The sequence below is a fragment of the Eucyclogobius newberryi genome, unplaced genomic scaffold, assembly GCF_026437365.1.
Source record: "Eucyclogobius newberryi isolate DKJ021-1_F unplaced genomic scaffold, fEucNew1.0.hap1 SCAF_2, whole genome shotgun sequence".
Taxonomy (NCBI): domain Eukaryota; kingdom Metazoa; phylum Chordata; class Actinopteri; order Gobiiformes; family Gobiidae; genus Eucyclogobius; species Eucyclogobius newberryi.
Genome location: NW_027315834.1, coordinates 23,719,588 through 23,746,660, shown reverse-complemented (window position 1 = coordinate 23,746,660; position 27,073 = coordinate 23,719,588). Strand labels below are relative to the sequence as shown.

Here is a 27,073-nt window from a genome sequence, read left to right as displayed (position 1 = left end):
ACCGCGCGGAGCTAACAGCACACAGCTGTGGGGACTACGTCACGGGTGGGCGGGGCACACACGCGCTCTGAGACTACGTCACGGGTTGGGCGGGGGAGCCAGATCGCTCTTCGCAAGGGTGGGGGCGAATGTCAAACTAAGCCGTTTGCATTTCCGGGTTGGTGAGTGGGTCCAAGGTCTGGGTGATATTTCTTAACTATTATGTTAAGATAAGATAAGATAAGATATTCCTTTATTGTCCCACATGGGGAAATTTCATTGGTGCAACGCAGGTAGATACAGAGGTAGATACAGAAGAACAGGTCACTTATAGGAAGTCTGAAAAACACTTTCAGTAGAAGATCTCCTATAAACAAAAACTCCCATAGACAAATAAATAAATAAATACCATTGCATGTGATCCCGACAGTAATTGCACATGAATATGTTTAAGGGTGTTGCACAACACTCATTATTATCAATTATACACTTAGGATAGACTACGAAACGTGAAAAAAAGCATGTTATGGCACCTTTAAGTGAGACCAGGTACAAATCATTCGATTTCTTTTTTCAAGGTTTTAAAGGGTTCAAAGGGTTTATTTTAAATACCGTTACTGTTATAAATAGATAGTTTACATTTAGCATTTATATGATGTAAAACAGACGTTATGATTTAAATAAAAAAGGGAATTAACAACAATGCATATGAATCCATCTAAAAAGAAATACAATGCACATCTAAACTTTATATAAAAAAACAACAACTGAAAATTAGTATTTATTTCATCCATACATAATCTCCAAACAATTTAACATGCAATTTACTAAAATATTCTATAAACATGAATTATAAACAAGCAACAAAAGTGTCTGACATATCTACTTGTTTAATTCAACCACACTGTGGCACAGCCTATTTAAAAATCTCAAAGTGCAAAAACTTTGACTATTCTAAGACCAAAATCTGAAGCATTTCTAATAGCTAAAACTAACGTCATTGTTTTGAAGGCTTACAGGAAATGTTACAATGTACAATATTCTCCACAAATCCAGAGGCACAAGATAAATTAGGAGGGACAGTGGTGCTACTGTACAGAGCACTGATTGGCTTCTTTGAGGTTATGTGATGGTCTTCAGAGCTGCGTGTCCTCCTTGTTGTCGTAGCTGGACTCTCGACGCTCTTTCAGGCTGCTTTTGTGGAGGGGAGGCTCTTGAGGCACATGGGCCAGAGGGTCAGACCGGATCAAGTACCTAAAACAAAGAGCAGTCAAGTTATGTACTGTGTATGTGTATGTGTATGTGTATGTGTATGTGTATGTGTATGTGTATGTGTATGTGTATGTGTATATGTATATATATATATATATATAAAAAAATACTTACACAATGTCATTAAGCTCCAGTCTTGTGTCCGGGGAAGGGTTTATCAAAACATAAGATAAGGTGTTCTGCTGCTCATTCTGCTCATCTGTAATTAGTAACTGTTAGTTCTTACATAGGATTGTGCTTTGCTTGAATTGTTTACCTTGTAGATAGCCCAGATTAACTCTGTTCATAACATCACTGGCAGTCAGATTAGTTAGATCTTCTATGTAGAGATGCACATAGACATGGTTTTCAAAACAAAGCAAACACAATTGTAAAACTGTATCATAGTACCATAATATTAACTGTATTATAGTACCATATCCGGATGTAGGCAATCCCAGATGTTTCATTCGGTTGCGGACCAGCTCTGACAGCTCTTCTCGTTCAGATCTCCTGTAAAGGTTGAGGCGCTGCTGGGCAATGCGCTGGGCATGATCCTTGGTTGACTCACGGCTTATGTTCTGCCACCTGTTGCTTCGTCTGCTCAGACGGCGTGCCCATTGCATGCTTTTCTTTCTCCTCAGCGGATGATCTGCCTGGTCAACGTGTCGGACTTCAAAACCTCGGTCTTTAGAGTCTTCACAATCGTCCACACTCATTGACACTTGAGACTAAGGTTAGAAAGTAAAACAAGACAGCATTAAACACACACACACACACACACACACACACACACACACACACACCTCGGTTGTAGAGAAAATGTGTGATTCTGTCCGATAGATTCCAATTGGGATTTCAGCACTAGAAGAGCAAAGCTTCTGAAACAGTCTGCCATATGTTCCAATCCATATGTCCTCCTCCGTAACTTTCATCTTTAACCGAATAAAAACATATTAAGATAATAAGATAAGATAATCCTTTATTGTCCACACATGGGGAAATTTTATTGTTGCAACGCAGGTAGATATCAAATAAACGTGTCTGTCCCAAGATACTCTTTCATTAACCTAATCTAAAGACACAAGATCAGAAACATGATCCATCGGTAACTAAATAAAAATGTTACTTACAGCACAGAGATATCCTGATCCAGGAGTAGTATCTAATCCTAAGAGCAACCTGGCAATAAGTATCATATAGTCTTTCACAAAAGACTGAAATGACCAAGAAAAAATAGATCAGTCCATCAGGCCAAATGATTAACAATTATAGTTTTCATTGAACACAAGGTGGCGCCAAATGCATATATGTTAAATATCTGCTAATATACAAATCATATAGAAAATAAAGCAAACAATAAATGTATAAACCTGATACAGCAGTGTGTCCAACATGCTGATGCTGAACACTCTCCCTGCAGCAAATGGAAGGCGAAACATGAAGGCCAGATTAGAGCCTTTATCGCGCTCTTTCTGTACACAAGAAGACACAAATTGTCAACACAAATTTATATTATTGCAATTATCAGCCATAGTCCAGAAAAATTGTACCTTCTCCAATTTGGAGAGCGCGAGTGAATAACAGTCTTTAGCTCTGAACTGCATAAACCTCATGTTGGATGGGTGAGTCAGCTCTGTGATGATACTTAGACTGGGAAACAGCCTGAAACACAGACAGATGTTGTTTAGGATTTACCATATGATAACAAACTAAGATCTTTACAAATTATGTTTTGTTTAATTATTACTAGATAGAGTAAAGAAATCACCTAAACATTGTCTGTACGTTAACAATAGTTTTGGCATCAGCCATGTAGTCTTCCTCTGCACTCATGGTACTTTCCTTATCCACCACAACCAAATTGTCAGCATAAATGATTCCACACTGCAGAAGGCTGTCCAAACTGAACCAAAAGAGAGACAAAACTTGCATCATTGAAATATTTCCTGCAAATATTGTACTGCAGCTACGTACTTGTCTATTGACCCCGCCATGTAGTAAACCATTGGAAAACAGCAGATAGCCTCTAGAAAGTGATTATCTGGCCTGTAAGACAATGTTATGTTAGTACATAACGGACATGACTAAATCTGATTCATGGACGACACTAGTCAGTGGAGTGTCTTATTACTGATGGAGTGTGGCTTATGCTGCTCACTCAGAAACACTCTCAGTCACTTTATTAATGGTCGTCTTCACCCACAAACCACGACAGAAGCCTAGCCCTGCTGACTTGAGGCTCAAGGCTGTGCAGGCGCTTGAACTGCATGTATGAGTGAGTGAGTGAGTGAGTGGGCGTTTGTGTTTGTGTGCGACAGAGGAGAGTGCTACAGGGCGCAGACGATGTCGTTTCCAGGAGAACATATGCAGCGGATGAAAAATGCACAAAAGACTGTGAAAGCTTGCAAGGTGTTATCCAATATTTCAGAATATATATTTCCGTTGTAGAAATGTGTATATAATTTTCCAGATTCAACGAAAAAGCAAGTTGCCATGGTTACAGCAACAGAGAGCAGATTTATTTTCTTTGTCACTCAAAACACACCGTCACGCTGAGGAGCAGCTGTAACCTAACATCAGAACTGACAATGGCGGCCCACCTCCGCAGCCTTAACCTAAGTGCTCCGCTGACGTGAGCTTTTAGAACACACAATGTTCCCTGTCATGAAATGTGAACAACCGAAATAAAGAAATATGAAAATTAACTCACGGATTATCCAGCAACAAGACAATGGGGTTGAGCTCTTTTCTTGGTCTGTAATAAGCTCTGAGAGGCACTAGAAAGTTATAAAGACCATTTCCAGCAGTTTCAGCAGACACGATGATGAGTTTGTTTTTAAACCCATACGCTTTGGCATCTTCAAAACTGTTGTGTCGGCATCCCTGCATAACAGAAAAAAAGCCTTATATAATATACTGACAGTGACTAATTTCAAACATACAGAACAGTAGGCCCACCTGGTCCAGTCGTAGACAGCAAAACAGAGCTTTCTCAGCTAACAAATGGCACAATGTGGGCGAGCTGCCAATGTAGGGTGAGTTAGGTGGATAACCTTTAACGTACCTGAGAGGAAATCAAAAGAGGCTTTTGACTAGGTAACAAATGAAATATGTACAAAATAAGCAGAAGAGGTAAACACTGTAGGGCTTGTGAATTATATCGATATTGATTGGTCATGACATGCAGTAAGATGTTGTATATTTGTCTGTTAAAGTGTTGAGAGATTCAATGGAAAAACATGACTTACTGTCCCTGCTCTGTAGATGATTGGTCTTTTTCATCTATGAAAACAGAGTCATCTTCAGACTGATCACTAAGAAGGTCACAGGGCAAAATGGTGGAGGAATCTGCTATTTCCTGAACCGGTGCAATGCTTGGCCGCCGCCCTCCTGTGCCGTTTAGCGTGGACGGTGGGACAAGGCTTCCACTTGAGGGTGGACTTGTGTTCTGAAGATCCATGGCAACTGTGCCTGCACATTTTTACATTAAACAGACCCACAAAACAAATGCAAAAATCAATTTAAAAAAAGAAGAATTTGTCAACTTACCCATGCTTGCAATGATGCTGTGAACAGGAAGTTGGGCAGGTCCATCAAAAAGTCCTCCGGCTGATCTGCCCTTCTTTTCTTCCTGGTTGAAGATAAAGGCAGAGTTTTCCTCTTTGGTGATATTAATGTAGTAACAAGTGTCTGTGGCGGCCATGATGTGGCGTGGACCGGGATTTAACAGGATGCTCTTATTGTCTTCTTGCTTAATACCAATCAGACACACCCCATACCTGAACGAGATGCACAGATATAAATGTCAATGAACAAGTCTAATAATTTCATTAAGTGGAGTTTTACAGTGCTTTGGAAAGCCTTGTATGTTCTGACTTACTTCTTATGGGCATGAAATGATGCATAAGTGAAGCTTTTGCCATTATACTCTCCAAAAAACTTGCTGTCACACAGTCGGATATGGTAGACCTCGTTGCCAGAACAACATCCATACATCCTCTGCCAGTGTTCAGGGGACTGTTGCCCTTCACTGAGATGGTGAAGAAAAACAAACATGAGTTAAAATATTTCAATAAATATAGCTGTGTGTGTGTGTGTGTGTGTGTATGTGTGTGTGTGTGTGTATGTGTGTGTGTGTGTGTGTGTGTGTGTGTGTATGTGTGTGTGTGTGTGTGTGTGTGTGTGTATGTGTGTGTATGTGTGTGTGTGTGTGTGTGTATGTGTGTGTGTGTGTGTGTGTGTGTATGTGTGAACTGAAACAGGCTTTGTATTTTCTGTTAAGAGACTTTACAGATTATTATGTTAGTTGCATTCAGGCCAGTAGATTGTTAAATTCTCATACTGTGCACTTAGTTCTCCACAAAAAAACACTACCTTATCCAGTCATTTTGCAGTGGTTAATATGAATGTTTTGGAGGTGGTTTGAGCAGCTTCCTTGTTCTGTTCCATGACAGATAAAGATGCATTCATAACAAAACCCCAATTAAAAAGACACAAATTGCACTGACATAACTACAAGGTTTTAATCAGTTTCAATAACTCTTGACTTTGGGGAAATTACCCAGAGAATTATCGCGACAGACGATTGATTTATTTTGTAGTTATATGTATGGGGAACAGATCCTTTTAGCCCCAACTCTTCCCTGGAAGGATTATATCAATATTTTGTAGACATAACAGACCCAGGGGCACAAACCGTCCACGTGAAGTATGTACAAGCAGCGTGACCAAAGTGGAGGTGGCAGGGCAAACACAGTTTAGTGCTAACATGGCATATTTGAATTCTTCCTCACACACAACATGATCTGAAACAAAATAAAAGCAGCAATTATTAAAACATTTCTGTAATAAGCTTTGTCGAATATGCTTGTCATATATCATATATATATACTAATAATTTAGAACCGGAAATATTGTTTTGATGGTCACAACATATGTTAACTACTGTTATGTAGCATGACATACTGTTACAGTTGATACTCAAGCAGACATCTGCCAAAGGGTGAAATGACTTCTGTCTTCATCTGTTGCCTGGCAACATCAGAGTGACTCAAGAAAGTCCTTGTCTTGTTTCACTAACACTGTACCTCTCAAGCGACTGTACACTGTACTGCCTTTTCAAATGATTATAATGACTCACCTGCAAATTTGACATGAAACTTGTTTTCTGGTTTGAGTATCTGGACATAGAGTGGACAGTTTGGAGCAAAGTCTTTAACTGCCCAAGCCCTCAGTATTGTCTGATGATCCTGAGATGAGATAAGAGTTACACTCTTTCACTCTCTAAACAATTAATTGTTTGTGATTGACATTAATCCCATGAATTTAATTCAAATTTAATTATGAGTGTTTTGTTATGATAGCGAGTATCATACCGCTGCAGTGCGATCCACCTCGTTACGACTGCTGAGAATAAAACAGGCTTCAGCATCATCCATTCTGTAGAGACATTTACAAAACTATTGATCCGTCTGAATAATGGTAGATCATATTTTCATGTGCCAATTTCATATGATCAGGTTTGATCACACATTAGTAGAGAAAGTTTCATATGGACAAAAGAAATTAAATAAAGCCATTTCAACTTCCATCAGAATGAGTCAGACTGAATCTGATCAGTCCAGATGACTATGTTTGAAACTTATACAAGCATTACACAAATTCCTAAAAAGCTGTACCAACATACCCTGCTTTGCATGTGATTAGAGGAGCCAGCAGAGTGCAGAAAGCAAAACACGTGTGGGCGGATTTGAAATACAGCCAGATGTAAGATGTGAGTCTGACACACTCCCAGTCTACATTTCTAATTATCCTATAAAACCAAGATAATCTGTACAGGTATTTACATAAATTGTAAGTAATAAGTAATGTTCTGTGCTAATATTGAATATGAAACCAGCTAAAAAAAACTGAAGCTTTCAGTGATTATAATTACAAAATGATAAACAAAAGCTCAGACATCAGATAAACTAATAATGTTGTAATTCTACAAACAGTTCAAAGATGAAAGGTCCATGCTAAAGTGCTATAATACCCCTAGCAATTAGATCAACATGTCATTTCCCAGACCACACACACACACAAGCTGCAGTTTATTGTCTGCATTCACTGCGTTACTGTATATAAACGTACTTGGCTCTGAGCAGATCCTGGTCTTTGAGGACAGATCCTTGTAAGTAAATCACTCGCTGTGACCACAGAGGAATCTGCAGAACTCTCCGCACCTGGAGGTCCATCTCACTTGGGCATAAAATCACCACATAGTAATCCTAATAAAACATAATCCTACAGTTAAGTATCATCGTAGCGATGAAAAGTGTATCGATGTACGTCGGCGACAGGTAATTTTGTCTAGACTTAATATCTTTAGCCTAGAATAACTAAACTGTAAATTGTCAGGGCAGATCAATTGTCTTAAACCTTAAAAAAGGAAGATTAATAAATTGTAAGAAATACACTGTACATGGATTAAAGGTAAACAATGAGAAGGAAGGAACATAATATATTTAAGGTTCCAAAGAATATATAGCATTGTGGATAGGGCTGGTAAAAAATAATATCTCAATATTCTTTTGGCATCACAATATTGCTAGGCAGACAATATTATGTCGATCCATCAGAAATGTGTTAAAACACGTCTTTAAACATATTAGTTTAATTATCAGAAAATGTGAAATGCTTGGAAAATTAATCACAGATTTGAAAGTACAACTTAACTGTTTTACATTTGTATTTATAATCGGCTCTTTTTGCAGCATCTTTTACTATAAATGATATACTAATATTCATATTTTGAATATCTTCAAAACAAAATCCATGATATTGATACATTGATATTGATATTGATACATTGCCCACCCTTAACCGTACACATGGTTGTTATAGCCAGCTTTACCTGTAATCTGGGATGAGCATAGAATTCATTCAAGAAGTCCATGAGTAAATCAATCTTGAGAGAGCTGACACACAAGACCACGTGTTTCTCAGTCTGCGCTCGGTGACGGCTATAATTTCCTCCAGATTTTTGTCTCTCCATCCACAGATAGATTAACTCTTCAAACTGTCAAGGCAAGAAGCCAAATCAACAATGGCATTCACATATGAGCATTCCAAAGGCTGTAAAATATAATTTTGTTATATGATGCGGTACCTGAAGAGGGAGAACCACCAGTGCCACACAGATCATGATGACTACAAGCAGCTGAGACGGCCAAATGCGTGGAGTGACATCTCCGAAACCCACGGTGGAGAACGTCACGATACAGAAGTAGAAGGAATTGAAGAGCGAGAGGTTTTTTCCAGCTCGCTCCAAATGCTGGATTCCACATGTGCTACTCAGAGAAATCATGCAAAATACCAGATTAACCTTGAAACAACAAAAGTAAAAGTGTGCTCTTAAAAGCCTTAGTTTACCCAGTGAAAACAAGGCAAAGCAATGTACAGATGAGGATTAGAACCTGGTTGAACATGGCAGAGTTTGTCCTCTGAATTGCTCTGTGAACATCATTCTACAATACAAAGAACAAATAAATAAAGCAAACATATTATTCAAATTCAGATTTAGACAACTTTACTGCCAACTAGTTTGGGCAGTAAGAAAAGCACTAAGGGAAAAACCAAACATACAACAAAAACATATAACACAGGAGCTTTGAGCACCCAATTTAAGACATTACAACTATATTATGACTTATTAGTTAGATGAAAATATGAGTAAAATATTTCCGATATATATTTCAAATGAATGTCTTTACAGAACAGGCCAACCACCAAGTAGTGAGTCAGAGGGCCGTGATTTAACTCATCGGGACAGAAGCATTTAGATTAATACAATTACTCACAATCATGTTCTCCAAAGCACATTTGGCCAACCAGCAATTAAGAAACACAGGGATGAAGATGTTCCTTAGAGATGGCCAAAAGATCTAAACAATATAACAAGATTTTTTTAAACCCAGCAATAAATAAAATTGCACAATTTTTTTTTTTTGCCACTGCTATTTACCCAACGTAATTTAAATTTTACCGTGATAATAAAAGGAACCGTGTTGATTATTTCCAGGAGGAAGGATACTTGAAATATGTGCTCCCAAATGTTTCCCTGGCAAAAATAAAACACACTTTAATACACTTTACCTCAGAAAATGGAGAGCTCTGAGTTTCCATAGAGACGTACATCTCCACGGTCATATGTCACTTTCTGATGGCACTTAATCTTTTACCTCCACTCCACACGGCAATTACCACCTATCCTTAATGTGACCTTGACTGCAATTGAAGCTAATTACTCCACTTGTGGATTGTCAGTCGCCGGGACAGAAAGTGGCTAATTGTGAGAAATCGTTCAGACTAACTGTGTGCTGCGTCTCACCTTGTAACTCAAATACATCAATAACATCGTCTCCAGAAAACTGATGATGGCCACAATCACCTGCCACGTGACACAAATCGAGTAAAGGAATGTTAATAAAATACCACTTCACGTTATAACACATGATAAGGCTTACTTGTATGGCCCAGACAGGCACTTTTCTATCCACCCAAAAGATTAGCTCCCTGGCAAATGAGAACACAGAGTATATGCCTTTGTTAAAGCATCGTTAGGAAACCTGTTCATCAAAAACATGTCTGGCTGCTCACCAATTAATTGCACTGTCCTGAATGGATGCATTAGACAGACAGTCAATGCTAAATGTTTTTGAAAAAGACAAATTAATAAATGCAAGCATGCTTTTATTTTAAAATCTGCATTAAAATACAGTACAGTGCATACCATTTGGCGTTGGTGCTGGCCGTGCCTGTCTGAGCGCCGCTGAGGCTGCTGTGGCCGCTCTGAACAGGGTTGTCTGTCATCACTCTGATCATGTACAGGAGACATGTGAGCAGCTTCAGACAGAAGTTGAAAACACGAATCCTCAGACCTTAGATTCGAGACAAGGGAATACATTTTATGCCAACTTAAATTTAATTTGTATGCATAACTATGCAAATGAGGCTGTTGTATTAATTTTGTGGGCTTTCACAATCGTCTACCTTATTATTTTATGAATGCATGGGTTTCTATCAAATAACATCTTATTATTATTATTATTATTATATTATTATTTATAATAATTATATATAAAAAATATATATATATATATATATTTTTTTTTTATTTTTTTATTTTTTTTTTTTCCTCAAAAGAATAACAAATAAAGATCTCTTCTTTGCAACATAACAGCAGGTAGGATCAGTAGGTTATGTGTTTGAGGGGAGTAATAGCCCTCAGGACAAAAGTGTTCCTCCTCCGTGTCCTGCCGCCCGGGCGTCATAGTCAGAGTCCAGGTGAACTCTGGAGACTCTGGAGGAAAGCTTTTCTAGGCCTTACTCTTACTTCACTCTGATGTTTCGGTTGGTGATGAGACTAGTCGTTCCCTCTAAGTATTTCCTCTGGAAGGTCTAAGACCGCAGTTGTTGTTACTTGTTGTTGGCCAAACATGTATTCAGCATTTCAGAAGTCCATGACTCCTTGCTCAGAGTCCATGGACACAGGAAAAACAGCTTGGTTCACAGATTTCAACCATGTTTAACTTCTGTCCACTGAACTGCACAAGCTGCACTTTGCAGTTATTTATTATTAAAATCCCAAACTATTGTGTTAAAAAATCACAACAGAACAATACAAGTTTCAAAAACTTCTCAGTGTGTCAGCCAGTCAACCACAGGAGCAGCGACCAAGACCATGGCAACCACGGAAATGGAGGCCATTTGTAGGACAGAATATTTTATTTTGAATTGTTAAAAGACAAACATAATTTCTTAATAATCTGAAACCCATGGATATGTCTTTAAATAATTCATAATTGTAATTTAATTTACTTACTTGATCTTTGGTTTTTAATGAAGAACAACTTCAAACGCTCCTTAAACGTGTTTTCATTCACATAAAACTCCACCTGAACCCTAAAAAGACAAAAGGAAATGTGAGAAAAAGAGCTGTTTTGTGTATTTTTTATTTCTATCCTATAGCAGATTTAAATTGTTTTTCTTTTTGACTTATTTAGGTTGTTTTATCATTGTTCATTGTTTTATGTTACCGAATCACCAAAGCCATTGACTATGGCAATAAACTTTTTCTGATTATGATTCTGTTTAGACTGGCATACTCTATAAAAACTTTTAGTTAGATTTAGTGACGAGGCTGATGATTTGGTTACCCATGACAAGAAGATAGTAGTAAAAGTTTACCAAACAGTGAATCCAAAGAACACCAAGGCATGACATATTTATCATTTGTGACAGCTGCACAATGGTGGCCTCACAGCAACGTCCTGGGTTTGACTCTCGGGCGGCATGGGTTTCAATGTGGAGTATGCATGTTCTCCCCATGTCAGAGCAGGTTTACTCCAGGTGCTCTGGTGTTCCCATCAACCTAAAACATGCCCAATAATCCAAATCCTCCAGCTGAGGTGGTCATGACCAAGCTCAAGATCCGGAGATTGTCTTTGGACGCAGTGGTCCACTTGCCTGACCAGCCATTCCCAACATGTTTTGACAGACTACTTTACAAAACCGGGATTGGATTGAGCGATTAAGGGCCGGCGACTTCATTGGCTCTGACTCGGGTTCAAGACCCTTCCGCCTTTGAACAGATTGTGGGAGGGCCTGGCTGGTCAGGCAAGTGGTCCGCTGCTCCTGACAGGTTTCCTCAGCAGCCTTAAGGATGGGTCAAATGCAGAGAACAAACTTCCCTATGGGAATCAATAAGCTATAACCTTAAAGTTTGTATCGTGGAAAGAAAGCAGATAATAGATAGATAGATGGATAGATAGATAGATAGATAGATGGATAGATGGATAGATGGATAGATAGATAGATAGATAGATAGATAGATAGATAGATGATAGATAGATGATAGATGGATAGATAGATAGATAGATAGATAGATAGATAGATAGATGGATAGATGGATAGATGGATAGATGGATAGATGGATAGATGGATAGATGGATAGATGGATAGATGGATAGATGGATAGATGGATAGATGGATAGATGGATAGATGGATGGATAGATGGATAGATGGATAGATGGATAGATGGATAGATGGATAGATGGATAGATGGATAGATGGATAGATGGATAGATGGATGGATAGATGGATAGATGGATAGATGGATAGATGGATAGATGGATAGATGGATAGATAGATGGATAGATGGATAGATAGATAGATAGATAGATGATAGATGGATAATTGTGGCGCAGTTTCACAACTTTTGGCTGAAACTTTTTCTATCTAGAATTTAACTTCTATTACAGACATGATTGAATACAGAATACAGATTTTTAGACATTTATTGCATAATCTTCAAAGAAGAGATAACAGAAAAGTATCATCGCTTTGCTTAAACTTACTCTCAGGGGATTTGAATCAGATTGAAACTCATTTATGTGATTAATGAGCAGCTTATTCAGGCTGATTTGGATGTTTGATCTTTCCATAGATACAAGTGTCTTTTAGTGTGCAGTACAGGAGCAGCATCATCAGGTTATGTGGGATAAAAGTGTTTTCTTTAAACCTTTTTAGACAGGTTTAATAAATAATGGGCTTCCTGGTTGTGATTAGATACCCTCATATTAATAAACTAAAAATAAAAAAATGAGGAAGAACTTGTTAGTTAAAGTACATTTAAGTGCTGAGCTCAAAATACATGGTCACACAATGGGAAATGTGTCTTCCACCCACTCAGAGGCTTGTGCATAGACGTGCAAAACGGTACTTATAATGACCCTTACTCAGCTTCTGTTTGAAGAGGTCTGACATTAGTCATACCAAGGACTATGTGGTATTATTTAACAAGTTGTCCACAGTTGTTTTACAGAGGAAATATATTCTGCGTTCCAAGTACAGTAGTATGGATGCCCTCATATTTCCTGATTGCAGATGCTGAAAATAATTACAGTAGAAGTAGTTTCTTCTATTTTTGATAACCCCAAAACCTGGAGTCCTACCTCTGTTCATTACTGAGAGCCTCCGATCTCCACGTTCCCACGGTTGTACTGACCCAGGTTGAGATGACGACGCCTGGATCCATGTGAGAGAAGACTTGTGACTACCTGCTACTGCGTCGTGTGAACAATGCACTCTTGCTGTAATCCTGTGTGAAATCGCAACTGTTCTTTAAACTAGTTTTTTCCTATTTACCAATAAGCAACACATGCAGAATGTGTTTTAGGCAATAGGCATTTATGTCAACACATTATAAACACATTTTTCTCCCTCTCCCACTTTCTCTCTCAGTTTCCACAGCAACGTTTCAAAGACCAGTACTGATGCAGTTATATGACCCTTTGCAGCAGCACACTGTAACTAACGGTAAACACTCACTGAGGCAGATAAAGGTAAGCGTGACAAGAGGATGGCACACAACTACTTCAGGTGCCACCGGTGAGTCATTCAGTCATCATGACCAGAGCTTCAGTGGATTTGCATTTGGACTGCGGCTGTAAGGGTAATACATTGCCTACAGCTAAATGACAGCTAAATAATCAGAATTTTGAGTAGGATAGTGTTTTCTACTTCTGTAACTTTTACAACAATTATGGAATACTCAAACTACTACTACTACTACTACTACTACTACTACTACTACTACTACTACTACTACTACTACTACTACTATTACTACTACTACCACTACTACTACTACTACTACTACTACCACTACTACTACTACTACTCAAAATAAAAAAATGCAATACAAAATGATATGTTGTTGTGTTATTGTGAACCTGGATGAGCAAATGTTTTTTTGGGCGAGGGGTTGTTTGTGTTTCTTATGCATGCATGCCTTTGCAAAGGGAACATTTGAGTAACAGATGAACCCTGTGAAGATGTGACCAGTGACATTTTCAAGTTGAGTCACAGCTGTGAATAGACCTAAACTGAAGCCTATACAAAGAAAACAACATCATAGTGACTCACAGGGGGTTGAAGGAGTTGGTAAATTGCAAATTGCAGAATAGTTTTAAATCAAGCCCGATCATGGCATTTACACTTAAAAAACATCAACATGCAGACCTCAGAGTCTTACAGGGCCAATCCATAATAAACTGTGATTAGAAGTTTGACAGCACCATCCTGCAACACAAGAGCGCAAGCATGCACAGTCTAGATTCAATAGAAACGCATCAAATGCTGCAAAAGCTGTCGCAGTCATTTCAGCACCACGGACAGCACCAGAATCAAATTAGTATTTTTAAACTATGTTTATGTGTTTACAATGCTGGGTTTATAACTACTCTCTCAGCTGACTTTCAGCTGACTCTCAGTCACTCACTGTACAGAGACTTTAATATTTTACCCCCCACTGCTGAGTTTGATCAGGAAAGGGCCATTGCATTTAATGAATGCAATGAGTCAGAGCATCCATGGGGTGAGTGTGACTTAACCTGTTACCACCCACCTGTCCGCCGGCGAACATTTTCTATATCTCAAATATTCTCTTACATCATCACTTTTATTTCCGTGGTCAATACCAGCAAGCCATACATCATTTTAAAGCTTATTTTCTCAACAAAACGAATATGTCATTGATTTACATTGAATAATATGCCCCAAGAAGCAATTGCCAATAGTTTGTGAGAAAGTCTCAACTTTTACAAACGCATGTCCTACCTGTTTGCTGTTTATGACGGACGAAACGGCTTTAATTCTGTACATCCTTGTACTCAGTCTGTCCGTAAGGAATCATTGAAAAACAATATCCACTTGTATTTTTCCTGAAGTTATCCGATTTCGAGATATTGTCAAGTAAACAAACTTTTCTTCGTTTCTCACCGGACGAGAATGCGCTTGTCCGCCGCATTTCTCCGTCCATAACAAATGACCTGTTTGACTTATACGATAGTGTTTGACATCGATCTCTTCCTTAGACTGTTTCCTACAGAATGAGACCATCCACGAATTTTTCTGTCACCGGGTTTGTTTGCTACAGCCTCCGGAGGAAAAAAATTCGGCGCTTCCGAAGCGCGCGTCCATCTTTGTTTTTAGCCCTTAGCTTCTGCTAGCAGGCACGCAGGAGACTTTGAGTGACATATTATTCTAGCCAGTCAGGAGACCTTTTTCCTGATAGGCGGGACAAAGGGTTTATTTACACAGAATTCTCCCTGTTCACGTGCGTAAGGCTCCGGGAAGGCTGTAAAGAGCCAGATTTCTCGGCAGGATTTTGCGCATAACGTTTTCTGATTTTATTAGCCTTTTGGACGTGCATTTTGTGAGATGTATGTATTATTATACCAATACAAAAATAAAATAAAAATATTATAATTATTTTTTTTTTTTTTTACCTCTATATGGGAAATTCATGGGTAAACTCATATTTACACATTTTCACATATTTTTTTTTTAGCGGTTATAATTGCTATTAGTGGCCTACAAAACATCAAAATGTATGTTTTATGATCATAGAGGAGCTAAAATTGTAATAAAACAGTTTGGCACAGTTGGCACATATTTGGATCACTTGTTCCGAATATACTTTTTGATACAAAAAGGTCAACAGCACCAAAATGCCTGTTCCTAGAGCTCTGAAACTTTACACAGTTGTTGTCAACAAGATAAACATCATGTACAGTGAACAGCATATGCACACAATGAAGTATGTCATGCTCAGGACCATTACAAATTGACAATATTCAGGCGAGACTAAAAAAGGATGTTTTGTTTATGTTTGGGCCTCTGTAGTGTAAGTTCTGAAGCCCTGACAGTGTTCATGTGCACATCTGCAGAAACTAGAAGGCCTAAGCTTTCTAATTATGCATCACACTTGCATGTGGAACATAAGATCCTCTTTTAATAAGCAATGCCATTTGGGTATGTCCAACCATTGTGCACAGGGCGAAAATAGGTGGGTGGTAACAGGTTGAAAGAAAAGCAACATCAGGTGAACATGCAGGATAAAATAATTACACCTTAAGAACTCCACCATTATACAAAGGATATTTAAATATCAAAAGACAGCAAGCAATTATAACGCAAACTTCCACTTTCTCATAGGTCAGTTTTATACGAGACATGTTCAATACTGTACGAATGAGGGTTACGAAAATGTGCTTTCATTTGTTTGATAAGCATAAACCGATTCTTCCTAAATTTAATTACTGGTGATAACCTAATCCATATAAACTGTTAAACAAAAAACCTACATCATTCAAAGCTAAAGTAGGGCTGTACTCAAAATATACACACAGCCAATTAAAAAATGTGTTGTAAATTAATATTCATTATTTACATGTTATTTATAGTTTATTATTCAGCACAACAAAGGCGGAAATTTAATAAACTTTTAAACTTTTAAAAGACCTTTTTAGGGATATGCATCGCTATTGTAACATAAGTTTTTTGGCAGCCTTACTCCACAGAGAAAATCTTCAAATACTGGTACACGTAGTATTTAAATACATTTGTTATACATTATACTTGCACCATACAAGAAACCTGCCTGTCGTCATTCTGGAAGTTTTGGTCTCCGAGCAGGAGATCTCTGAAGCGAAACCTGGGCGGCAGCGGTGGCACCTCACTTTCCACCTGCTCCATCTTTAGGCTAGAGCTGTTCAGGATGATCCCGCTGCTGTTTCTCTGGGATGGAGTGGAAGAAGAGCTGCATTACAGAAAAATAACTAGGTTTAATTAAGGTATGAAGAGAAAAGAAAGGCTTTGAGTAAACAGTGAAACAGTGAAACTACAAATAATTACACACTAAAAGTGACTTGCTCACTAAGGCTGGATGAGATGAGTTGAAGGTTAACATGATGGGGGCTTTATGAGGTATTACCTGTGGCCCCCAACACAAGGACGGGTCAGTCAGAAAAAATATATTTTTTCTAACTGAGTCCAGATGACTACAACTGAAGCTTTTTCTACTATGGAACACGCCTGGACGAATGAGGGATTACACCGACACAAGGACGGGTACAAAGATGAGATGATGATCGGGCAATGGGTGAGTGAGAAACTCAAATTCTCAACAATTCACTGTGAAGAAAAAATGTTAGAATTTTAACATATTCAGAACTCAAACATAAGCTAACCTCAGAAACAATGTTGTTTTTAAAGTAAATGCTAAAAATGCTTTCAGTTCATCAATTGTATTTTGAACTCTTCTTTACCATGTGGTTTGAAGATATCCATTTGATAAAAATCTAAACCTTGACACCTTTAGGGAAAAAATCAAACTAACAAAACCAAACTGACTGACTGACAAACTCACCAACACAATTAAGGAGTGATTTAATTTGGTAATTTTATGATGGTGTTAGCAAATGTTACGATGGCTCCAGCATGGACGCAGAGAGAATGGAAATACTGAAATACTGAAGCTCAAAGGACACTTTTGCACAACACACAAAACAACACACACTGATGCCTTTGGGGATCTGTTCATTTAAAACATTAAAGCGAACTTGCCGGCAAAGAAAAAATAAAATATCAAACAAACAATCAATCAATCAATCAATCAATCAATCAATCGACAATTAATTGCTACACATATTAGTCACACCCAAATCTGCCAAAGGGACATTTGACAACTTTTAGAGTCTATCCTTGCTCCCTCAGTGTCTTACCGAGGCTTTTGGTCGGTCACGGTCCCATCATCGTTGACAAATGACTGATTCACGTAACACTCACTGCACATTTTGGCCGGAGCGCTGGGGCTGGCTTCGTATTGGAGAGCTGCGGTAGTTGGCACGGAATCCCCCTTTACAAAATCTTCTTTCTGGCTTAATGGCATTGGATAGTGACGATAATCCCACCAAAAAGCTCAGGTAACTTGTACCAAGTGTGCAGTCACTTACAAGCCAGGTGCATCTTAAATGTAACAATATGCTGCTGAAATTTAGATCCAACGCAGATTAAGACACAGACTTGAACTCCTGAGCAGTCACTGCGAGAGTGCTCTGAAGACAGCTCTTTCCCCAGAGGTAAAACACCTATTGGAGCACTTAGCGAATTAAACGATGATTTATCAAACTCCTTATCTGAAGAGATGAGCGCCCTCTGCTGGATGCAGGTGCGTACTGGTATTTCAATCTTCTGGAGTTGAAGGCCATCCTTTTAAAAATAATAAGAGTAGATAGAGACCAACAGGAATACAAGTAATAATATAATAGTTAAAGAAGTATTGTATTATGGCTCAGCTTGAAGTTATAACAGGAGCCATCATATTAAAATACCAGTGGTTAAACAAATTAAATGTGGAAAATGACATTACATCCCACATCAGTTTTAACACATAGAATGGTGTAAATAGAGGTGCCAATAACCGCAATGCTCCGGAAATAGCTTGAAATGGGGATTTAAAAAAAAAAGGAACCAATGATGATTGACTGTTGGATGTTTGTAAAGGTCTGTTATTTTATGAGGAAAATGTGGTATGTGGGAGGTGTCATGAATCACCAGAGAAAGGGTGACACAAGGTTGAGGAAAGGTCTTAATGTGCAGGCTCAATCTTTCTACAGTGGGAAAACAGTTCACAGAAAAGAAAGGGGAAAAAAAAGTGTATGCACACCAACATTATGTAAGGCAGAATTAAATCGGCCTGTATAAAACAGACAGAATATTAATCCGTCTCACTTTTGGGGTCTTTTGTGTACATGTACTTTTTTAAAATCATGGTTCAGATGCTCATCATGAGTGGACATGAATGAAATAGATTTTAAGAAGCCATGGGACCGTTTTGGTGATGATTTGATATACAGTTCATCACTAAGAATACATTTTGCCAGATTTTCTAACAATGATTTACAATTGAAACTTAAACAATAAGTGCACCGGTACTTCAAATGTACTTTTCATGAATTAAAATATTTTCACCATTATAAATCTAAGCTTCAAAATAAAAATCTGTCAGCAATTTAGTTGGAAAAATGGGCTCTAATATCATTTAGTGTGAAACAGTTTGTCTTTAGTTCATCAGGATGTTCATACAGTGTCCCTAGTGTTTTTTTGTGTGTGAACTTAGAACATTTGGACTTTCAGTTTATTGTATTCCCCACATGCCAATGTAATATTTGAAAATGAGAATTAGTTCTCAAACATTTTACTGGTAAAATAAATACTATATTTTAGTAATTATTTGTTTATTATTACACGTATCACAATACCCTGGAAGCATGTCATTTTTTTATTTTTTTTTCCAATAGTAGGAATGAGAACACCATTTACTATCAAACATGTGCTTACTCTTTTTAAATCATATTGACAACAGAAACAACCCAAACCTTATAGTCTTTAGTGCCTTATAGTTTTAGATCATTGTCATGTCAGAACATACAAGTACATCCAGGTATGTCCCATGCGCAACTTACAGGCTTACTTGATTTTATATAGGTTGTTTTATCATTGCTTTATGTTGCACCACATCAGTAAAGGAGCAAGTTCCTATGTTTGTGAATTCTGTTCATTAGAAATGGCAATAAACCTTTTCTGATTCAAGATTGACTCAGAATACAGAAATGTCAGTGCGGCACCGGATGAAAGATACAAGGGTCTGTCAGGAATCCAGAAACTCCCTGGCCCCTCTCTCCTAGTTTCTGTTGTCATTATGATTTAAAAAGAGTTAACACATTTTTTTTCACCTAACGATGAGTGAAAGAAAGGTTTGTGTAATTTTCAGAATTTACCCCACCCAAAAAATCCAATATTCTGCCAGGGTATGTAAACTTAACACAACTGTATGTTTTCATCATTATAATAATAAGTATGAATTTGACGTCTGAGAAAACACATAAGATTCTTACATTACATTCCAATGAAAAAAGGTAAAAATACGGAATGGCTGGCGGCACAAAAGCACAATTAAACCAGTGTTAAATGTATTCCTCAGTTCCTCAGTTAGCGCCTTCAGTGCCAACTGCAGCCATTGCTGTGACATAGTACGGTCCTTCTCTCAAGTACGTCTTCAGGCGCAGACAGTTCTGGCTGCCAAGCATTTCTGTTGCTGATGATGAACTTACAAGTGCCCCGACCAGTTCAAACTTAGCATCTTTAGCATCCTTGGTGGGACTTGTTGAGCGATCCAAAACAAACTCCATGAAACCAGGAGTGCTTATAATTAACCTCTGACCCCATGGTTGAGAAGCAATGGCCTGCAGAGCAAATAATATGTGTAATTATCAGATGTGTGCAACGCAAATGCATGTGTTGAAAATAGTTTATAACTCACAGTAAAAATGCGGAAAGCACAAACGTGTAGCTCAGGAAAAGGCTGCGTGCTGATTTTATGAATCATGTCCAATGGCTGTTTTGATAAAAGGTGGAACCAGGACTCTGTTAAGGCCAAAAGGTCTTCCGTCTGCTGTTCTGGCTGCAACAAAACAACAGTATACTACAATATGTTCTACAAACAATCATACACTTCTAGTTTGTTAAACACACGTACCTGTAGTGTGAGCAACTGGGCAATGGCCTCCAAGCTTCGAACTCTGACCTCTGTAGCCTCTGTGTTCGCAAAGTGGCTCATTCTTACTAGAACAGCTTTGAATTTATCTCCTATAGAAACAATAAATAAAGTTAAGTAGATTTTTTTTTTATAAATGAATAATTTTGAAAAAAATACCTGTTTTATGAAGGACCTGTTTGCCTTCAACAGTAGATCCAAGCAAACCCAAAGTATCCAAAGCCACACCAATCATAGCTGGATCTGAACCCAGGGCCATTTCAAACACCTTGTTCTGAAAAGCTGGGTAGGTTTCACAAACCTGCTGAGGACTGTCCATAATGGCCACATTGCCAAAGAATTTCACCAATCCTAATTAAACAAATTCCAGTTATTTTTTACAGTGAATAACACACCTTGACTGAAAACAGGAAAACACATACCAGGAAGGTAAAGAGAAGAGAAGGGATCCGTTTCTGCCCCTCTGATCATGTTCGAGATCTGGTCCATTATACCTTCATGTGTCAAAAACGTCCGGCCATGTAGGCTTTGTGCCAAGTTTGTCACCATTTCAACTGCAGTTACTCTAGATAAACAAAAACACAAGTGGTCAAACTGCACTCTCTTTATGCAGAAGCAATAATAATGAAGTTTCATTACCTAATTACAATGTCATCTCCTGTCAGTTCACCAAGCAGTTGTGAGATGAGGCCACTGTCGACACAATACGTGAAGGAACTGGGAGAGACAGATGAGACTTTCACAACCAGCTGCAAGGAAACAAAAAAAAATAAAATCAGAATGAGAAAAAACCCCAATTACAACCAAGGATGAGTTTGAGTGACACTCGCCTCATATATTCTGTATCTGACGACATCACTGACGACCATCACTTCCTTTATAGTATTTAGCAGATCAGGTTGAAATAATTTATCCAAACCGGCTTTGGAATGAGTCAGTTTACAGAGAGATTTTATAGCCTGAAAGAATAAAGTTAGTATTAAAACAGCAAAATAAAAAATGATTACAAGCTAACTCAGAATATATTACCTGTTCAGCCACAGATATTTTCTCCTCTCCAATGGCGCGGATGACAGCACAAAGGACGTCACTGCTTTTGAGGATTTCAGTGATGGCCTTTGGATGCTCCAAAATTCTCCCAATCTGAAAAAATAAAAGCCATGTACATTTGAATGAGCAATGGGAAGGATTGCACTTCATGGAGTGTATATAATTATATAATTTCTACCAGCGTCAAGGCCAGTATTTTAACAGCTTCATTGTTGTGCTGGACGCCTCCTTCAAGTTCAGCTCTGTACATACGGACCAGGTGAATTGGACTTAAAGCCATTAATATCCGCTCCAGGATGTCCACGCATAGCTCCACCTGTTCCCTGACAAAACATTAGAAACACAAAATGTTGATTTATGAATTAGATTGTGGGTTACTATTGATCTGTTTAATTATAGTGTATATTTAATACGTGCCACTGAGTAAATGGGGGTGTTTGATTTACTTATGGACATGCATTTACTTTTTCTGTGTAAACTTGTTACAGTGAGGAAGAAAAAGTTTGGAGCCGAATCTGGTGCTGAGCCTGGACTTTTCTCTCTGAGATTAATGTTATCCGTGTCCTGGCATTCTTGTTTTAAATATATAAAACAAAATAAACCGTTAAAGCAGCGGAAATGATCGCACTTTACTTTGCCAATTCAAGTTTTAACCCTATTGTTGTGTGCAATCATGTGCCAAAAGCCCCAAATGACTCAGCACAGAGATCATAATAGTAGCATAGCCTACCTAGAGTTTGAATTCAACAGAGCAAAGATGACTCCCAGGCGCTGCCCGCTCACGGAATCTCCCAAAGTGCTGATGGGTATTGAGTAGAGGGCTGTTTTTAAACCCTGCAACTCTTCAACCGGGTCGTCAACAGAAGATATTTCATTTAATAATCTCTCGACGGACGCAGCCATGACTCTGCTGCTCTGTTGTCTAGTGATGGGCGTTCTTCTTCTTCTTCTTCTTTCGTGTTATATCACGGCTGGTCTCTATGGCGCACTACCGCCCCCTACTGTAGTTGTGATCCTTGGAGTCACTTTCGTTGTTGTTGTTGTTGTTGTTGTTGTTGTTGCTTTCAATGGCGGCATCTAATGGATTGGAGTGTTGACAGGATATTCTTTAGACTTTATTCTTCTTCTTCTTCTTCTTCTTCTTTGGTGTTTTATGGCGGTTAGACTTTATTCCATGGATCTATTATATTATCTGTATAAGGCATTATTGATAGTGGACAGGAGATTCTTTATTCTTTAGACTTTATTCTTCTTCTTCTTTGGTGTTTTATGGCGGTTAGACTTTATTCCATAGATCTATTATCTGTATAAGGCATTATTGATTGTGGACAGGATATTCTTTATTCTTTATACTTCTATTCTTTGGACTTAAAGGCTGCAGCGCTCTCTACTGGACGCTCCTTGTTTTTCATATTCATATTCATATTCATATTCATATTCATATTCATATTCTGAGAACATGGATCTATTATATTATCTGGATAGGGTATGAGTAGCCGCAGCATGTCGCAAACGGTTGAGAAACACAGTTGCACCAGAACACACAACTAAAATACAAAGTTGTTTTATTGGCCGCCATAGCACTCTGCGGATGTGGTAGTACTAAAACATACGACTAGATGTTGCTCTGGAGCAGCGTTTCGAACTGCGAAGCTTCGAAACGTTTGGTTCAGATGCTTTGCTGTTTCACGAGGCTTCATAGATCCACGGGCTTCACTCATAATAGATCCTTGGTCTTCACTTTACCCATTACTACTGTTGTGAAGTAGTACTGTTCTTCTGAGCCGATATTATTTTGCGCCATCGCGTGGACTGACGAAAAAGTGCGCACAAAAACACAGTTAACATGATTATACATTTTAAGATTAACAATTATTTATCGAGTTTATCATTTTTGGTTGGCGGTTTGGAAGTAGTAATTTCATGACCGTTACCAAGCAACCAAACTGAAAACAAGGACCAAAGTTCATCTTATTTATAGTTATTATGTGTCAAATAAGTAAGCGTTTAACACATAAGATATTAGTTGTTTAATTTAATTTCATGTTTTACATAAATCTGAGAATGGTAATAAACCGATCATTTAAAACATCCTGAACATGCATGCTGGACTGTAGTCCATGGGCTGATTTCCATATTTGTTCTCGCTCACAAACATCAGTGTACATGGACACTGGAGGCAATGTGAAGTGTCATGCTTAAGGACTACAGTATGCTCTACAGCCGCACCCGATATTCCATGGTATTGATCATTTGTTTTAGCCTTTGTGTTGATAATATTATTTGCCCTTGTGAATTTCACTTTGAAAATTAGTTATTTGACCATTATAACTTAAAAAAAAAAAAAAAAAAAAAAGATGTAACATGGTTTCTTTTGCCTTTTAATAAAGCCATTATTACTATGACTATACATTTAATGATTCTTTACTTAAATTATCCCCAGACCACTTTGTGTTTTAAAACAAACAATTCCTTTGTGAGTGTTTCATGAGTGATTTGTGTTGGTCAAATTGTTTGATTTATTAATGATGTATATATGGTGTACACTGCTCTGCTCATGTGACTTGGGTTTTGCGGTGCAAGGTTACGTGCTGGTCTAGAGTTTCGTGAAAGTGGACACTTGCACGGTCAATGCTGTTGTTTAACGTGCCTCCTCAAGGTGCAGTCTCTTACCTGATTCAGAAAAAACTAATTAACAGCTTTTGCCATGCAGGTACATTTTTTAATATTGCGTTTTGTCTTACTTCTGACTATGTCCAATTGCTGTTGTTTTTTTGTGTTGTTTTTCAGTTTTCTCTGTGCAGGCTGCATACCCACCAGTGGTGTTTCCTGTTGTTCAATGTTATCCTCTTCCATGCTCTTCTGTTTGGTGCAGACTTTGTTGAGGAGTATCTCCTGCAGCCTACACCTGGGATCTACACTGTCAGCACAGTTATGGATGTGAGAGAAAAAGCAAGAAAACTTGATCTTGCTGACTCCAGAGAGAATGTCTCCCAGTCTTACTCTGTTACGAATCCGGATGCATGCACAAACAACAATCTGTTCATCCTTGTGCTTGTCTTCAGCTCTGGGCCTAATGTTACTCAAAGGGATGCAATCAGAGAGACATGGGCTAAGCAAACTCAAGTCCAAGGCTTTCCAGTTAAAATATTGTTCTTTTTGGGATCAACCCACACTTCTCATGCACAAGAAAATGTCATAAAAGAGTCAAAATTGTATGATGACATAGTTCAGGGACATGTAGTTTCAGAAACATCTCAATGGAGTCAAATTGAAAAAACAGTAGATGCGCTGCGTTGGGTTGTAACGTTCTGTCCTGTCGCCCGCTTTGTCTTGATGACCCAGGATAGAGTTTATGTCAACCTCCAGGCCATTGGATTCTACCTACTTGGGCTTCACAGACATCCAGAAGATTTCTATTTAGGCAGAGTGATTCAGAAAGGCTCTCCAGATCGGGACCCCAACAGTCCGGGATTTTTACCCCCAGCTTTATATCCCAACAAGTTCCTACCTGAATACTGTGACCAGACCGCCTATGTGCTCTCCCAGGACATGGTGCGTAAAGTCTACATAGCCTCGGCAGAAGTCCATGCAGCTGTGCCTGCTGATGTCTTTGTGGGTCTCTGTGCACAGAAGGCTGGTGTGGCACCAACACACAGTGCACGATTCTCTGGAGAAAAGCATATCCAATATAACGCCTGTTGTTACCGCTATCTGTTCAGCTCTGCTGGAATGGACAGCAAAGAACTAGAGCGAGTCTGGAAAGACATGGGGCAAAAAAACTGTTCTCTGTTTAAAACTTACTCTGGCCTGGTGATGTGCAAGGCTCTGACATACTTACATAAACTTTCCAGCTCTTGGGATTAAACTTGTCTTGATGAGTATCCACTTTATTTTATCAAGAACAAGCAAGAAAGCGATTCAAAATTGAATGTAAATCTTTGAATTGTTCATCAACATAATGAATTATTTTCTTTTTCATTTTATGTTTGCCATTTTCATGTGACAATAGTAAATAATGAAATAAAGCGTGACAGTTTTAGATTTAGGAGGCCCTCTAGTGCCCAGTCTGAAGCATAGCAAACGGACAACCAAAATAAAACTCTTGTTTCTCACAGAAATGATTACCGGTACATTTTCCACACTAATAAGTTTACACACCTCAAAAAAACTCTGGTAGAAACTGAATACAAAATACATAATGCAAGTATAATAGTACAATTAATTTTCAAATGTATGCAACAAATGTATGCATTGAAGAAAGAACCACTGCTGCCCTTTAAATTCCACAAAAGGAAGCAATGGTGTGGAGTTTTGAACAAACAAAATACTTAAAGCACTTTCTCTTTGGTGAACATGTCAGAAGTTCACACTGCTCTGCTCCCTCACTCCTCTATGGCCTGCTGTGTGTCCTGCCCAAAGCCAATTGCTGATAACGGTGGTGAAGGAAGGCAAAAAAAAAAACATATTTCTGATTCTACATTAAGACTCAAATGCCACAGAACAGTATATAACAAAAACATAATCTATTTTGGTCAACGGTTAAGCTCAGGATGTAGGAGATTTTCCTTTTCACCCACCACATGCCCCCTTCACACAAACACAAACACACACACACACACACACACACACACACACACACACACATGCGTGCGAACACACATCACTGACACCGCCTGTAGACTCTAGTGTGGGGTCAAGGGTCATAAACTGTGTGTGGTGTGTGGGTGGTGTGCAACACTAATGAATGCTCCCCTCAGAGACGCATCAGTGTGGAATCTCCTAAGACCAGACCAACAGTGTTTTATTTAGGCTGTTTACACTGAGTGGAGCTGAGGCTCTGATTGGCTCATGGCATGGGTCAGGAGAAGTCAGTGACTGGACTGATGAATGAAATGAGTCTGACTGTATGTGAACTTAATTTGATCCTAGAACATATGCTATCAATCAAGAAAATAACATGTGTTCTAAGCAAGAAAATAATTAAGTATTCTGAAAATTCTGAAATTCTACCAGCTATAACCAAACTTAACTTTGCAGCTGGTTAAAACTGAATCAATTTCTACAGGTCTAAAGAAACAAAGTAACCGACAAACATTCATTCATCATCTACAATAATAAAAATGTAATGTAGAGTGAATGATAGAAAGAGTTCTGAACCACTGAGTGATTTATTACAAGTGTCTACTACGAGTGCTTTGGGTGGAGACTCTGCCTGTAATAGACCAGATTTGAGTACTTGTCATTATGGGCTTGTTCTGCCTAACACGAATGAGCTCCCTTGTGGTTATGTTGTGTCTTCAATACACTCGGTCCCTCCCAAAAAACAAACAAAAAAACACTGA

General features: G+C 38.4%; 3 protein-coding genes across 4 annotated transcripts; 1 reads left to right on the top strand and 2 right to left on the bottom strand.

Annotated features, from left to right (window-relative positions):
• Window positions 1–863: 863 nt before the first annotated feature.
• kcnt1a (potassium sodium-activated channel subfamily T member 1a) lies at window positions 864–18,199 on the bottom strand. Of its 2 annotated transcripts, XM_072454636.1 has the most exons (31): window positions 17,845–18,199; window positions 16,722–16,880; window positions 11,099–11,178; window positions 10,007–10,154; window positions 9,874–9,921; window positions 9,741–9,789; window positions 9,605–9,664; window positions 9,260–9,334; window positions 9,075–9,158; window positions 8,647–8,741; window positions 8,384–8,564; window positions 8,129–8,293; window positions 7,366–7,502; window positions 6,609–6,672; window positions 6,374–6,482; window positions 5,930–6,038; window positions 5,114–5,263; window positions 4,783–5,012; window positions 4,482–4,704; window positions 4,192–4,297; window positions 3,944–4,116; window positions 3,208–3,279; window positions 3,002–3,136; window positions 2,784–2,895; window positions 2,604–2,705; window positions 2,364–2,447; window positions 2,037–2,165; window positions 1,667–1,961; window positions 1,508–1,570; window positions 1,366–1,450; window positions 864–1,233 (listed from the first exon to the last, which is right to left on the bottom strand). In XM_072454636.1, the coding sequence occupies exons 1-31, from the start codon at window positions 18,009–18,011 to the stop codon at window positions 1,116–1,118; spliced, it is 3,807 nt and encodes a 1,268-aa protein (XP_072310737.1). In that variant the 5' UTR covers window positions 18,012–18,199; the 3' UTR covers window positions 864–1,115. The 2 variants fall into 2 exon arrangements, with proteins under 2 accessions (XP_072310737.1, XP_072310736.1); XM_072454635.1 differs by lacking the exons at window positions 16,722–16,880; window positions 17,845–18,199 and adding an exon at window positions 13,231–13,467.
• Window positions 18,200–19,392: 1,193 nt separating this feature from the next.
• Window positions 19,393–22,676, bottom strand: psmd5 (proteasome 26S subunit, non-ATPase 5). Its single transcript, XM_072454632.1, has 10 exons — window positions 22,459–22,676; window positions 21,907–22,051; window positions 21,708–21,821; window positions 21,509–21,637; window positions 21,318–21,427; window positions 21,101–21,243; window positions 20,838–21,029; window positions 20,661–20,770; window positions 20,445–20,585; window positions 19,393–20,367 (listed from the first exon to the last, which is right to left on the bottom strand). The coding sequence occupies exons 1-10, from the start codon at window positions 22,629–22,631 to the stop codon at window positions 20,110–20,112; spliced, it is 1,515 nt and encodes a 504-aa protein (XP_072310733.1). The 5' UTR covers window positions 22,632–22,676; the 3' UTR covers window positions 19,393–20,109.
• A 1,857-nt stretch (window positions 22,677–24,533) lies between these two features.
• Window positions 24,534–25,813, top strand: LOC140367639 (beta-1,3-galactosyltransferase 9). Its single transcript, XM_072454191.1, has one exon. The coding sequence runs from the start codon at window positions 24,663–24,665 to the stop codon at window positions 25,593–25,595; it is 933 nt and encodes a 310-aa protein (XP_072310292.1). The 5' UTR covers window positions 24,534–24,662; the 3' UTR covers window positions 25,596–25,813.
• The last annotated feature ends 1,260 nt before the right edge of the window (window positions 25,814–27,073 follow it).